Here is a 15,859-nt window from a genome sequence, read left to right as displayed (position 1 = left end):
ATTAAACTTCCATACAAAACTAATTATAATCTTATGACTTCTCCATTTTAAAAAATATAATTTAGAACATGCTCTTTTATATTCCCTAAACTTGCAACAATATCTACATTCAATATTTTAATGTGAGATAAATTATGAATATAATTTACAAAGTTACATAAAACGAAACAGTTAAAATAAATTTTAAAAGCAGTTTTAAAAAGTCCAAAAAATTTCCCATTCGTAGGGCGACCCGTCAAATTTAACCCTGCATCCACTCTGAAACTAATGAAAGACGCATGGAACCCGAGATGCCAAATTTGACAGTCTAGTCGAGTCATGGTCTGGAGAGTGCGTTCCCATATAAACGACCCACGTTCAATCTCTCACAGCCATGGAGCCCTAGAGGCCAAATTTGACAGGCTCCACATTGAAGAGGGGCCGGGATGGTTACCCTCGCTGAGAAAATAAAACACTCTGGCATAAAATTTATGCATTTGGGTGTGGTCTGTAGTTCCTGGATTAGACATCGCAATAACTTTACAGGAATTAGGTCTTATTCTAATTAATCTTTAATGTCTGTGTATGAGTAGTATGAGCTGCCATGTTTCAGGGGCCGTGATTGTAAACGTTATTACCATCGCCAAAACTATAAAATGTATGTGTTTCATAGATCAAACAAAACTGGTGCATCTGAGTATGGTCTGCAGTTCATAGATCGAGCATCGCAGTATCCTTGAGGGCATTAGATCCGAGAATCAGAAACAACATATATCTTAATTGTTCATGTATAATTAATATTAGCTGCCTTGTTTCACATTTCCATTTCAGGAAGTTTGCTGCGGCATCTTTGACGCAAATCCTTTTGTTAAAAAATTAGCAACTTTGGTTCAAGACATCAAGACTTTCGTAAAGACTTCGGAAGTTCAGGCATTCTTCATTGCTGTTTTTTTGTTCAACATAGTCACCTAAACCCAACTTCAATACCGCATAAAAGATTATATGGAAAAACAATTTAAAAGAGATTTGGATTTGAACTTCCAGCACTTCCAATTTAAGGCCAATGATCAGAAAATTTCAGGACAGAAACTGAAATATGCAGCATTTCCTGGACAGAATTTTATAGTAGAGTACTAAATCAACACCCGGTATTAAAAAAATCCAGCACTTGGACATCATTGTAGTAAAGGCAATACAAGAATATGAGAATGGGAGTAGTCCATTCTTTAAAAAAAATAAAAATTTTATGCTTTTCTCTAGGCTTGCAATTCAAATAACCGATTCTAGACCTTGCTAAGTTTTTATTTTCAAGTTCCCACAAGAAGCTCGATTCATTAAAACACAAGAAAAGGCGAACCCGTTCAAAAATCACCTTTTGTTTTCTTTCGTTCTTTTGTTGCCCTTTTCATAGCTCGCCATTCCTTGGCACTGTAAGATGACTTTAACCGTGGCTTCCCTGAGTTGGAATTCTCCAGATCCTCAAGGGATTTCTCAAGGGATTTCTGCGATAGAGAATATATAACACAAACAATGTAAGCTTTACCTTCAAATGAAAAGAAAATAAGTTAAGGAATGAATGACGCGGTTCAAATAAGTATACCTGCCTAGCAGATTTAGGGTCCCTACATTGTACTTGGAACATAATGACTTTATTACACAAAATCAGTGATGTCATTCCTACAAAAACAAAACACTTAGTAGCCTTTTACATACGGGCACTATCGTAAACCTATAAGAACACCTTGTGTCTCACGAAAATGTACACAGCTAAAAGGATACAACCTTAGCAGAGCTATCTTAACCTCAGATCTATTAAGCATTTAAAAGGATCAAAGGTGTCATTCCTGCTAAAAAAAACACATAGTAGTCATGTTTAGTGGGCAACATCTTGTAGATATGGGCACTATCATGAACCTCTAAGAACACCTTGTGTGTCATAAAAATGTACACAGCTAAAAGGATGTAACCTAGCATAGAGCCATATGAACCTCAAATCCACTAAGCATTGAAAGGGATCAGAAATACTCAAGGTGTAAACCTAACACCATATACTATTCAATAAATATTGAGGTATGCAACTCACCTTTTTTATTTCCTTTAGAAGCTTAATAGTTCCAAGATTAGGATGGATGTATGCCAGATTATGGTGTTGTGTTTACTTTTTAGCAATTGTTGATTAAATAAAAATTGCAAGGCTACCTTTTTCTTGCAACTTTTCCATTTCATTTTATCAACGTTAACACATGACCGGAAGATCTCCCCCACCCCGTGCTGTAGAGCATCTTGCTTTTCTTGGGGAAAAATAGAAATTTCTATCATATTTCTCTCCCACAAGCTCTCGTACACAAAATGAACCCCCGTTTTTGAAGATCCCCTTGCTCTTCTCTGAGTGGCCAATAGCATTTGCCTCTGATTTCGTAATGGACTGGACATTAATATTAAATGCTTCGAGATGCAATCAACAAATTCTACAGATGCTCAAGTCAGTTAGGAAGATATGCTGCCTCAGACCTAAGATAGCATGAACAAACTCTAAATTGACCCATGTAAAATCATAAGCCATGATGAATCTCGGAAAGATATATTGGAAAAGGAAGAGTGCTTGTTAAAAGTTATCGAGCCTTTGTTAATGATGATGAATGTCATAATCGTTTAAGACTAATAAGAAATTATTTTCAATACCCTCCCAGCCAAAGGGATTCAAAAAGAGAAAACAATGGGTTGATAAATAGTATTTACATGGGACCAACCAAAGAAAACAGAAGGGGACATCGTTTCAAATAGCCTGGAAGTAATTTGTGACTATTCTCTGACCTTAGCGATGCATTCCAAGATCCCCAAATGATAAGTATCTAATAACAAAGTCAACAATCAATCATTTTGAAGGCTAGGCATTCATATGAATTAATGGAAGATTTATTATCGACAAGTATTTTGAAACTTACAAGCAATTCATAATTGCCCTAGTTCACAAACAATTATTAATTGGCAGAAATCTTTACAAAATTCAGTTAACAAATTTGTTTCTCAAAGACATGACAATCAACCATGTAGACTGTAAACAAAGTCAACCAATTTCTCAACAAAAAAGGAAAGATACAACAACAAAAATGAACTTAGTGTTGGAAGTACTATTCAGCAAGTTCAAGATGTGCACTAAGTTCTGGGGCAGCAAGCAGACTTTTGCTAGTTGTGATTGGTTCAACATCCAAGTGTTTGCAAGTGAGGCACACAGTTTCCCTGTATTTTCATCTTTTAATCAGTGCCCGTAGCAATAAGGACAAACAATAGTGGCACCTATGTGAAGTTATAATTTGACAATGTCTCCTATCTGTTAAAACTTAAACCTTGAGAGCACCCTGCAACAAATGGAGAGAAATCTGCAGCACAAAGATGTTCAGAATAAAAACAAAATTCAAAATAATACAACAGCCATAGCAGAGAAGCACAAAAGAGAAGTATTTTTCACTGGGTAAAAATCTTTGTCCACCTTGTTATTTTCTATTCTTTTATAAAAAATGAACAAATATAGAAAAAACACTGCCCCTAAATCAGGAATACAATTGGGAAACAGCAATGCTTCTAAAATACAAGAAAGCAATCCAGAGATTTTTACACATTCTATATACAAATGGAAACTGCCAGTTACATGGATGATGTAACTGACAATATCCTAACAATTTCCCACTTGGAAGTTGCATCAACAAGGTTGAACCCCAACCTTACCCCTACAACAAACAAATTTCCTTCTATCCGCTGTCTTAGTTAAAGAATCTGCTGCATTATCCAGAGTCGTAACCTTGAGTATAGTTACCTCACACGACTCCAACTCTCTTATGTAGTGGAATTTCAGCCTGATATGCTTTGTACTGGAATGGGAAACCACTTGTCGCTTCTTACTCTTCCAACTTATAGCTCCTTCAAACAACGTAAAAATATATGCAATAATGGACTTTGCATTCTCCACATTACCAACCTACTCAGCATCAAGAAACCCATGCCCCTGAAGCTTCTTGCTGCCATCTCCTAGATAGCAAATAGCATAATCACTAGTGCCTGCAAGTAACTAAATATCATCTCCACAACTATCTAACAGTCACTTCCTGGATTTGCCATGTACCCACTTACAACTCCCACTGCATGTGCAATATGTTTTTTGCACACCTTTGCATATATCAGGGTACCAACTGCACTACCATGTGGCACTTTTTCCATATCCTATTCCACTAGTTGCTCATAGGACTCATGTTAGTCAACAAACACACTCCCATTGTAGACAGAATGCAAATTAATTTACATCTATCAATCCTAAAGAGCTTGTTGACACCTAATCCTCAACGGATGGGTGAACTGGAACGTGAACAGTCATCAAGAAGATGAACTGTTCCGTCTCCTTTTTGTATATAAACAATAGTTCTCTAATGAAATAACATATCAGTTTTTCTTCCGCTCATTCTGGAGTTACCCTGGCCTGACATGGTATCAGAGCGCAGGTCCCAGATTCCTTGTAACTCCTCTGGCCATAACGCCTCTGCCTGAACGGTTGTCTGGCCATGCCTGAACGTTTGTCTCTCTGCGCATTGATTGCCTGCCTGAACGGTTGTCTGGCCATGCCTGAACATTTGTCTCTCTGCGCATTGATTGCCTCTGTCCTGCGTTTCATTCTCTGCGCATCGAAGACTGTGTGAAATTCCGTTTTAGACCATCTTTTCCATTCAATACGCCCGTTACTAAGTATAGGAATCCCACTGAGCATTTGAGCTGCTTTTGACCATTGTTGTTCAGTCTCAAATAAATCAGCAAGCTTCTCCCGCATGATGGATACCTGTTCTTCGAAGGAAACAACCCTGGGTTGAATTTGAGCCAAAGCATAGTGGGCAACCTCCTTGTGAGCCTCGGGCTCTAACTGCCCTAACTCCTGCGCAAATATCTGCAGCAGTTGCCTCGAAGCCACCAGCGGCACATCGTCGGACACCATATGATCAATGAAAGCCTTCGCATTTTGAACATTATTGCTGAAGAAAATGGAGGCAAGAATAAGCTTGTACTGCTCTATCTTCTGCCTCTGATCAGTAATGGCAGCAGCGCTTTGGAGAGCGCTCTCTATTTCGCCTGCCATCGTCCTTGAATTTGCGTTGTTGAAACCATCTTTTTGCATACACTCTTGGCGTTGTTGGAGCCGACTTGTCGCGAAGACTTGATACCATCTTTGGAGCTGTATTGAGAGAGCACGTTGAAGCATTTTTTGAAGAGGGTTATCTGTGAATATGGTAACTACGGCACTTGGAAAGATGTTGGATAAATCATGTTTATGATGTCGATTGACATGAATATTCTTCCTTCTTTACTTGCGCTATTAATATTATTTCTTCCCGGATCAGTAATTTGAATTTCTGGTGCATCATGAATAATAGTTTGAACACTACAGAATATATAGATGGTTAAGGTTCTCTCTTGTAGCTATGATGGGTTTATTCGTTGTATGGATATTGAGAAAGAAGTATTTGATATGCTATACACGAACAATCTGCGTCTTTCAGCTATCTGTTTTACACCCTCTGTAATTGAACTCTCAAATGCTGCGCTGCTTTCAAATAGTATTGCAGTGATATGTATTAAAGTGATATATTGAAGTGATCTCTTGAGCGTTTTTTTTTTCTCAAAAACATAGTAGTATTGCAGAGATATAAGAAATGTTGATGCTTCTATTAAACGTTAGAAGAAAATAAAGTGCATAAGGCTGTGGCATAAGGATTTTTTTTCAGCAAAAGAATTTTTACAGAATGCATTCAATCATTTCTATGGTAGGAATAGTTCTCACTGGCAAGGAGAACTATTCTGAATGGTCTCGGATGGTAAAACACACCCTCATCTACAATGAGTTGTGGAAAGGAGTTTGTGTCGGAGAAGAAGACAAAGACCCTGTGCAGCCTACATCAGATAAAGAACTTGTCATTTGGGAAAACAAGAACAGCTAAGCCTATGCATTGATCGCAGCATCTGTAAATGAAGAAGTAAGTCGTCATATTTCATCCTATTCCACTGCCTTTGAAGCTTTACAAAAGCTGAAAGAACTCTATGATTCACATTCTGCACTTGAAGTTGTTCAGCTCATGATTAAACTCTTCACTCTTGAACTGAAAAATAATGATCCCCTTGCTCTTGCATCTGAAATAAAGTCTATAATGCATGATATTAAATCCACTAAGGTTGAGCTGGATATCTCTCTTATTGCCTTTCTCAAAGCACTCTATCCTACCTACTCCAATTATCTTGAGTCTTTACAAGCAAATGGAAATCTTAAAGACATAACCTTTGAGTCTCTTGTGAAAAAGTTTGCTGAAAGAGAGAAAGCCTTTGGAAAGAAAACAGTCCCTGAATCTTCTGAAGAGACTGTTTGCCTTGCTCATAAAGAAAAGCATCCTGCTCAAGATTCTACAAGAGGAAGAGGTGGACGAAGAGGAAGAGGAAGATACTTCAGAGGCAGGGGGGGCAGACATTCTCAAGCAGAAAAGGAAGATCTGCATTGCATTCGCTGCAAACGAAATGGATCACATGATGCTTCTACATGCAAGCTACCATGGGACAAAATTGAGCAGAGAAGAAATCAGCAGAAAGGTAAAACTGATGACACAGACAAAGGTAAAGCACCTGAATCCGCTCACTATATTGAGGCACAATGTAACATTGGAGTAAATGAAGATTTGTTTAATGCTTCACTTGCTTCTTCGAAAAATGATTGGTTGCTTGATTCAGGAGCAACCTGTCATATGACTCATAGGAAATATTTTTTTGAAGATTTCACTGACAATGTTGATGGAGCAGTATACTTTGCAAATCAGTCAAAAATCAAGCCATCAGGGCTTGGCACAATCAGGCTTAAACTACCTGGTCTTCCAGACTTTCTTCTTGATCATGTTCTATATCTCCCACAGCTCAAGAGAAACTTGCTGTCCCTGGTCCACATCCGCCAGCAAGGTCACTCCATTCATATGTTTGATGGAAAGCTTGAGGTAAGAAAGGCATCTGACCACTCACTTGTCATGAGGGGTATAGAAGAATAAAGACTTCTTAAACTGCAAGGAACCTCTGCTCATGCACAACATTTCTCATATATTTCTCATCATGAAGAAGGTACACTTCCGTCAAGTTTATTATGGCATGCTAGATTTGGACATTTAAACTATGATAGTCTCCGCTTGTTGAAGAAAAATGGTGTTGTTGGTTTGCCTACAATTCCTAGAAAACATAAGCAATGTGATGCTTGCATTCTAGGAAAGCATAGCAAACAGTCTTTTCATGATTCACATTCAAGAGCACATAGGAAGCTTGAACTCATTCATTCAGATTTATGTGGTCCAATTCCTATTCCTTCTGCAAATGGAAATAAATATATCATGACATTTATTGATGATTACACTAGAATGTGTTGGGTTTATTTATTGAAGAACAAATTTGATGCTTTTCAAACATTCAAGAATTTTCATAAGTGGATTGAAAATGATGCACAATCTCATATTGGGTCTATTCGCACTGATAATGGAAAAGAATATACATCAAATGAATTTGAAAACTATCTTCGCCAACATGGGATCAAACATCAAACAACTGTACCTTATAATCCCCAACAGAATGGTGTAGCAGAAAGAATGAATAGAACAATCTTGAATATGGTACGATCCATGCTTTTCTTCAAAAATGTAAAGATAATGTTTTGGGCTGATGTTGTTCTATGTGCTGCATATATAAAGAATAGATGTCCATCTAGTGCTATAAAAAACAAGACTCCTTATGAATTGTGGTATGGACATGTTCCTTCGGTAAAACATCTCAGGATTTTTGGTTCCACCTGTTATGATTTAATACCAAAGGTACATAGAAACAAACTTGGTGCTAGAAGTCGTAAGTGTATCTTCCCGGGGTATTCAAACACCTCCAAAGCATACCGTCTCTATGATGAAGTAAATAAAAAGTTTGTTGTATCTAGAGATGTCATTTTTCTTGAATCATCCAAATCTGACAGTGTTGTTGAGCGGCAACTTGATCGCTTGGATAGATTCACAAAAACGAAATCATTTCAAGAGTTTGATAATCAGATTCCATATCTTGAAGGGGGGATTCCTATACTAGATCAACATGTGGAATCTTCTTCTGAAGAACAATCTCCCGTGCATGAAACTCCAACACCGGATGATCCTTTAAGTGATGTAATTGATAGAATTGGGAGACTCAATCTTGATTCAGAACCAACTCAATCAATAGAGCAGCCTGGACCATCTCAGAAAGGTCCCCCAAAGTGGCTGACAAAGACACTTGAAAGTGTTCATCCTGATGAAATTGGAAAAACAGGAACCAGAAATACAAACCGACAAGATGGAGGTGATGTAGATAACTCTAATTCACCTGTTGATATGGATGTTACTTATGATTGTGAATTGAACTTGTCTACAGATTTTGAACCAACTTCCTTCAAAGAAGCTGCTTCTCATGATGAATGGAAAGAAGCGATGCAGAAGGAGTATGATGCCCTCATAAAGAATGGCACTTGGAAGCTGGTTGATCCTCCATTTGGAACCAAACCAATTGGCTGCAAGTGGGTCTACAAGAACAAGTACAAAGCTGATGGCTCACTTGACAAGCACAAAGCTAGGCTTGTGGCAAAAGGTTTTGCGCAGAAGGAAGGGGTCGATTATGAGGAAACTTTTGCCCCCACAGCAAAATGGGCCACCATCCGGACACTCTTTGCACTAGCTGCTCAGAACGGTTGGAAAGTCCATCAAATGGATGTAAAAACTGCATTCTTGAATGGAGATCTAAAAGAGAATGTTTTTATGTCCCAGCCTGAAGGATTTGCTGTGAAAGGACATGAACACAAAGTATGCAAACTTGTGAAGTCCTTGTATGGCCTCAAACAAGCACCACGAGCCTGGTATGAAAAACTAACTGAGCATCTTCTGAAACTCAACTTCAAACATTTTGATCTTGATGATGCAACTTTATTTGTCAAGAAAGTTGGCAAAACAGTTGTATATCTTGTGGTATATGTAGATGATCTTTTAATGACAGGGAACAATGAAAGCTATATTGCATCCATAACGAAAGAATTAGGAAAAAGTTTTGAAATGACTGATTTGGGCTATGTTCATTACTATCTTGGCATTGAAGTAACCCAACATCCAAAATCCATATTTCTTTCTCAAAAGAAATACATTGGAGATTTGTTAAACAGATTTGGCATGACAGAGTGCAATCCTCTTTCTACTCCAATGGAACAAAACTTGAAGCTCACATCTATTGAAGGAAAGGAATTTGAGGATGCAACAAAGTATAGACAGCTTGTAGGAAGTCTCATCTACCTCACTACTACCAGACCAGACATTTCATTTGATGTTGGAATCCTCTCCAGGTTTATGCAAAAGCCTTGTGAGGGACATTGGTCTGCTGCAAAAAGAGTTCTAAGGTACTTGAAGGGAACTCAAGACCTTGGAATCAAGTATACACAGGTGGACGACTTCAACTTGATTGGATACTCTGATTCAGACTTCGATGGAGACAAAGAAACTGGGGTATCTACTTCAGGATATGCTATGAGTCTTGGATCAGAAGTTGTCTCCTGGAGATCACGCAAACAATCAGTACCAGCAGATTCCACAACAGAAGCAGAATACGTGGCAGCAGCTGAAGCAACGAAAGAAATTGTGTGGCTCAGGAAAATTCTTGAAGATTTGCAGGTAAAACAAATACAATCAACTCCACTCATGATTGATAACACCTCTGCAATAAAGTTGGCCAAAAACCCAAAGTTCCATGATCGTACTAAGCACATCAATACTAAATATCATCTGATCCAACATCATGTTGAGGCCAAAACAATCCATCTCCGTCATTGTTCCACAAACGAGCAAATTGCAGACATCTTCACCAAAGCGCTTGGAAGAGAAAAGCTTGAAAGATTCAGAACGATGCTTGGACTCACCAACATCCCTTCAGATTAAGAGGGGGAATGTTGACACCTAATCCTCAACGGATGGGTGAACTGGAACGTGAACAGTCATCAAGAAGATGAACTGTTCCGTCTCCTTTTTGTATATAAACAATAGTTCTCTAATGAAATAACATATCAGTTTTTCTTCCGCTCATTCTGGAGTTACCCTGGCCTGACAGAGCTCAAGTATGTTTTCCACATACTTTATTTGGCTAATAGACAAATTTCTATCTTCATATCAATTCCAAGACAATAGTACAGCTAACCTAAGTACATGTCAAACTCATGACAATTGGGACTTGGTCTCCTTCCCTAGCTGCTTGTAAACACTATCAAAATAATTGTTAATATCATCAACATATAAGACCAAAATAATGAAGTTATTACCTTCTTGCTTGAAGTAAACACGATGGTTTGCTTCACTTTTAAGTTTTATGAACCCTTCTCCCACAACATATTTATCAAACCATCATGCCCATTGTCATGGGGACTACTTCAAGTGATACGATGATTTCTGCAACCAGCACACCATGTCCTCTCTCCCCTCTACAACAAATCCTTCTAGTTTCTTAATGAAGATTTCTTCTTTGAGCTCGCTATGAAGAAATGTTGTCTTCATGTCCATTTGCTCGACTTCCAAATAATAAGCAACTATTAAACCTAATAGAGGCCATCTTGGCCACTAGAGAGAAGTTCTCCTCATAAACAACCCTCAAGAGAGTATGCATTCGCTACCAAATGAGCCTCATACGGCTCCATAAATCCCTCTACATTGTACTTGAACACCCTTTTGCATCCTATTACCCATATATACATGGTGGGCACCAAAAATTGGCGTCTTCTTAATGTCCATCCAAAACCTTTTTCAGTACCTTTTTCCATTTTCATACCACCCCATTACCTATTTTGGCCACATTGACACATTTTTTTTATCAAGGTATAGTTATCCTCCAAGTATGTCACTTTAATGTTCATTCTTATGTATTTAGGAAGGAATTTGTCATTTTATGCTAACCTGTTAGAATCCATGAGAATAACTTCAGGCAGATTCAAGCAGGTACTCTTGAAGAAATAGTGAAAGATAGTTGTCGCAACATCCTCTTTTATTGTTGCAACTCTTTTAGGTTGCAGCACCACCCTCTTGTGTTGTTGCAACATTTTTAGGTTGCAACAACACCCTTATATCACTGCAACATCCCAAGTACCTTATTGCTGCAACTCCGAGTACTAGAATACAACTCAAGAGCAAGTGTTGCAACATGAACAGAGTTCAGTGGTGCAACACGTCGTTGCAATACAACAGAGCGCAATGCTGCAACTTTGCTGCTACAACACGACAAAGCCAGTAGAACCAGTGCTGCAACATGCCTAAGTCTGATGCTGCAACACACTAACAAGTAACTGTTGAGGATAACTGTTGCAACTCAGGGATAGATGGTACAATGCACCTCCAACCAACCTTCAGCTGCATAAGTTGTGATCAACATATTGCAGGTTGACCATTTGACCACCTAATGAAGAACGTGACAAAAGGTAGTTGGCTGCCAACAAGGAAGAGATGCCTGCAATAGAAGATCGATCCAGGTGCCACTTGTCACCACAAATAAATGAGTCAGCGTTTCTCTAATCTAAATGTTGTAATCAAGATGGAATGGGCCAAAAATATGAAGATTCTCATGGTTGTCCTTCGACCTCTTAATCAAATTAAGACTACAATACTGTGTATAAAAAAACTCTGCTCTACTCGAGCTGGGAGAGGACAATTAAGTGTACTTTGCATTCTATGGTTCTTGCTAATACAAAGTTCATGGTTCTGTTCCATTCCTATTCTACTTTGTACAAATGGTGTGCTACTGTTTTCATAAACAATACCTCGCCTAAGGAGGTGGGGCCCCCTCCTTAGTCAGGGTCTGCTTGTAACCATATAGATTAGTTTCTAGTTTTATTTATATATCTGTTAACTAGTAGTTACATTGTTTCTTTATATTGTTGCAACTCGCTAGTTTGATAGGTAACTATATTTTTGCTGCAACTCGCTAATTTGATAAATAGCTTTGCTTCTTTATGCTATTGCAACTCATTAACCTGATAAATAGCACTGTTTCTTTACATTGTTGCAACTCACTAATTTAATGAGTAATTATGTTTCTTGATAAGTGTTGCAACTCATAAAGCTGATCGGTAAATTTATTCTGTTTCAAAAGGTTGTGTTTCACTTACTCTGTTCTCCAGATTTACAGCGTTGTCTTTGATATATCTTGTTGGATTGAATTATGTATATTGCAGTTTATCAGCTTTCTACCATTTTATATGCATCTTTGTTCCAGGGATCAGGCTCACCAAGAACCTTGAGCAAGTCACCACTTTACTGCCTGTGTGATTTATTTTTTTGTATGTGATTTACTTTCTACCTATGTTAGGGGTTACTACAGTAAGCTTCCTAAGGCCACTAGGTAGAAGTGTATTATTTCCTTTCCTGCAAAAGTAGATTAGTTAGTCTACCTATGTTGGGGGTTACAGCGTCAAGCTTCCTAAGCCCACTAGTAGAAGTGTGTTATTTCAATTCTGCAAATGTGACCTTTAATTTCTCGCAAGTGTGGTTTTCTTGCCTCGGTGACTTGTAAAAGAACATTAATATCTTACTTTGAAACACTCATCTAAGATATTACAACCTCATTGACACTTTACAAAGTTGTGCTAACATATACAATGCATGACACTTTGCAAGTTTCATATGAACACTGAATAAATAATTAAATGCACAATTTCTCATTTATCAAGCAGGTAATTAGGAGGTAATTGAGGAAACCATCATTTTTGGCACTGTTGTTGAGGAACTGTTAATAGTGCAATTGTTGTTTTGTTGTTTAATTTAGTCAGCAGATTTCCTTTAAGTAATTGTTGTGATGTGTTTCATTCAAGATTTTTTTTTTCAACAGTTTGTTTTAGAAAGAATGTCGCTTTAATTTTCCATGCACATAACTAGAGACCAACAAGGTAGATTCATTAGTTCTACTAAAAATCCCCATAAGACTAACAGTGCAGGGCATTCTCAAGAGGAGAAAGGACATGGTTAGCCAAACTATTTGACTCATACAACAAGCTCCCTTGCCAAGAAGAAACTTGAACCCTTTGTTCAAGGACCTAAAATTGTACAAGCTTCATCTTCTGCACAAACATATATCCTATTCCTTGAAGGCCCATTAAACGAGCAGTCCCACTACGAAGAGAACATTTCTCAAGAAAAAGATGGTAGACAAGACCATTATGGAAGAGACATCCACCATTGGATTCCCTATTCTAGAGTTAGATGAAGAGACCAAGATGAAGAATATTTCACACTCAGCTTTGCCTAACTTTCATGGCTTATCAAAAGAGGATCCTAACACCTTCCTTTGAATTTTATGTTCTCTATAAAAGTTATGACTATGTGACAGATGCCCAAAAATTGAAACTCTTCCATGTTGCACTACATTGATTCATGAGCCTTGGCAACAACAACATCCGCACTTAGGCACAGATGACACATAAATTCTTGGAGAAGTACATTATTGTAAAGACAAAGAAAAGAGGGAGGAAGTCTTCAGGATGACACAAAATGAAGATGAGAACCTTGAAGACTACGTTGGAAAATTCAACTACAACTTACAACAGGCAAGACAGGGAGGTTTGGCTTTGGATACACTATGTGTCTTACTACTATGAGGAATCTGAGATGACTATATCAAGCTTCTAAACTTGATGGGTGTAGGAGATGTCTCCAATAATCTTATTATGTCATCATCGAGCAATGTTGAAGATACTCCAGAAGTACTTCAAACACAGGCAAAGTCCTAAAAGACATTAATGAGAGTTGGCAAGACTGTTGATAATGGATCTACTCGAGCTAAGATTGGAAACATGTTAAAAGATTTTAAAACTGATGTGCTCAATTCATTATGTTCCCAATTGGACATGTTACGCATGAACAAGAAGAAGGGTGAAGCACAATTAGCTTTGGCAATCTTTTGTCCCAAGTGTAGAAGAAAGTATGTGTTGAAGGAATCTCTGTGGGATCACATTGGGGACTGTGCACTATGTAGTGAATACCATGTTACCCACCATCAGTGGGTGACCCCTATGGGAGAAATTTTCTCCTAGATTGTCTTTAGCCAGCAGCCCCGGGCAGTAAAAATAAAGAAAAATCAAATAAAAGGAAAAAGGCATATGAAAAAGGGTGGAAAAACAAAGGTCGGGGTAACTCATGTACTGCAATTTCCCCCTCCTACATTCATACACCCAAGGTGTGGGCTTCCCTCATCATAGCTACCCCTTGTACCATGGCATGTGGCTTGGAGCCTTCCCTTTGCCCCCACTCCATTCCATCATTATTTCACATGACACCTGCCATTTGATGGATGTACCATGGACCTACCATTCCCTTAGAGGTTGAAGCCACCTAATACGGTCCATCATTAACCTCTCTTGTCAATGAAGGTAACATTAGTATATGTTCAAAGCCCATTTGGAAGGGCATGCCACAATGAAGTGTCCACTTTTGCCCTTGATTAGCAAACTTATTTACTCAATTATACTAATGAATTATTGTACTAGAAGGTGAGGAAACGGATTGGATCTTATATAGGATTGCAGGTGGGTCTTCATCTTGGACTTGGCCTCCCTATACAGGATCCAAGCCCTCCAGAGGGTCATAATGGTACTTGTAGGGTGGGTGTTGAGAGCTATGTGCCTCCAGCATTGCAAAGCATTGATTGCCACACCATGGGCTTCTTCAACACCACCACATTGCTTGTTCGTGCCCCAACCATAGAAAGATGATGATGCACTTGGACCACATCACCCAATCGACCACACATTGCACCCGACACTTAGCAGTTGATCCAGGGCCCAGAGGAGGTTTTGTCTCACCCGAAGAGACATGGGAGGGCATGTGTCATATTCTAACCCTCATTGATGGAGCATCGACTTGATCTCGAGCCACTTGGAGACCCATTTGGAGCCCACATAGCGCAACTTGGGGTTTGGAGATGTTATGCAGCATTTGGAGGGCATCCCCCTCTTGTCCATTGATTTTGAGGCCCTCACTCTCATTTTTGGCACATGAGGCCTCAATGTTGCCCTTCTAGGCCTCCACGTCAACCTAGCGTGGCCCTAAGAAGGCTAATTCGACTTGTTTATTGAGCTATCATGGTTGGCTTGTAACCATGGGTGGGTTACTTAGCATTTTAGGCATAGGAGGGGCTTTTACTTTTATTTTTGAACTCATATGTCATGTATAAATAGAGGAGGCCTAACCTCACTCTCATCATCACACTTTGGATCTTCGACTTCTCTAAAAAAGAATTCAGACCTGCAATAGAGGACGAAATTTGGATGTCTTTGATGAATTATGATGTTTGGATATTTTTGCTAGCATTCTTGGAGCTTCTTTTTGGCAATCTTGTGGATGGATATACTCTTCTTTGTCTTGTAAGTGCTATATGATGTTATATTTCTGTTTTAATGAATGTCTAATGCATGGAATAATTCTCTTATGGTGAAATAATGTGCCCTAATTAATGTGAATTATTGGAAGCATTGAAGCTATTTGGAATTTTTGCATGTGTTACTCATTAGACAAAGAATGAATGAATGTTCCTAGAGGATTGATTGAATTTGTATCCTTGAAAGTCCAAAAAAGTGTCATCAAAATATAAAAGTCTAGAAGTCATGTTGTTGTTGCTTCCATCTAGGGTAGCGAAATTCCTTCTAGGCCTCCTTGAAGAGTGAAGTTTCCATTTCATGGTTTATCTTGACTCCATTTTCTCCCAATAGGCAGGCACTAGGTCTAGGATCCTTGGTGATCACATTCTACAAGAAAAATCATTCTTTCTTCACCTCTTTCTCTCTCTTTTC

At 38.5% G+C, this 15,859-nt stretch overlaps 1 protein-coding gene across 4 annotated transcripts in view; it reads right to left on the bottom strand.

Annotated features, from left to right (window-relative positions):
* Positions 1-237: 237 nt before the first annotated feature.
* LOC149238331 (uncharacterized) overlaps positions 238-15,859 on the bottom strand; it is a 55,439-nt gene continuing 39,817 nt past the window's right edge. Inside the window, exons 3-5 of one of the 4 annotated variants that reach the window (XM_089366958.1) lie at positions 1,580-1,656; positions 1,352-1,481; positions 238-496 (exon numbers count right to left, since the gene is read on the bottom strand). In XM_089366958.1, the coding sequence (XP_089223084.1) occupies positions 366-496; positions 1,352-1,481; positions 1,580-1,654 (336 nt within the window). In that variant the 5' untranslated portion in view covers positions 1,655-1,656 and the 3' untranslated portion in view covers positions 238-365. The other 3 variants (XM_089366957.1, XM_089366960.1, XM_089366959.1) reach the window with 3 other exon arrangements.

The sequence above is a fragment of the Pinus tabuliformis genome, chromosome 8 (genome assembly GCF_031772625.1).
Source record: "Pinus tabuliformis cultivar Carrire ecotype Pingquan chromosome 8, CPIR1, whole genome shotgun sequence".
Taxonomy (NCBI): Eukaryota; Viridiplantae; Streptophyta; class Pinopsida; order Pinales; family Pinaceae; genus Pinus; species Pinus tabuliformis.
The sequence above is the reverse complement of the archived record's forward strand: the minus strand, read 5'-3'. Positions and strand labels throughout refer to the sequence as shown.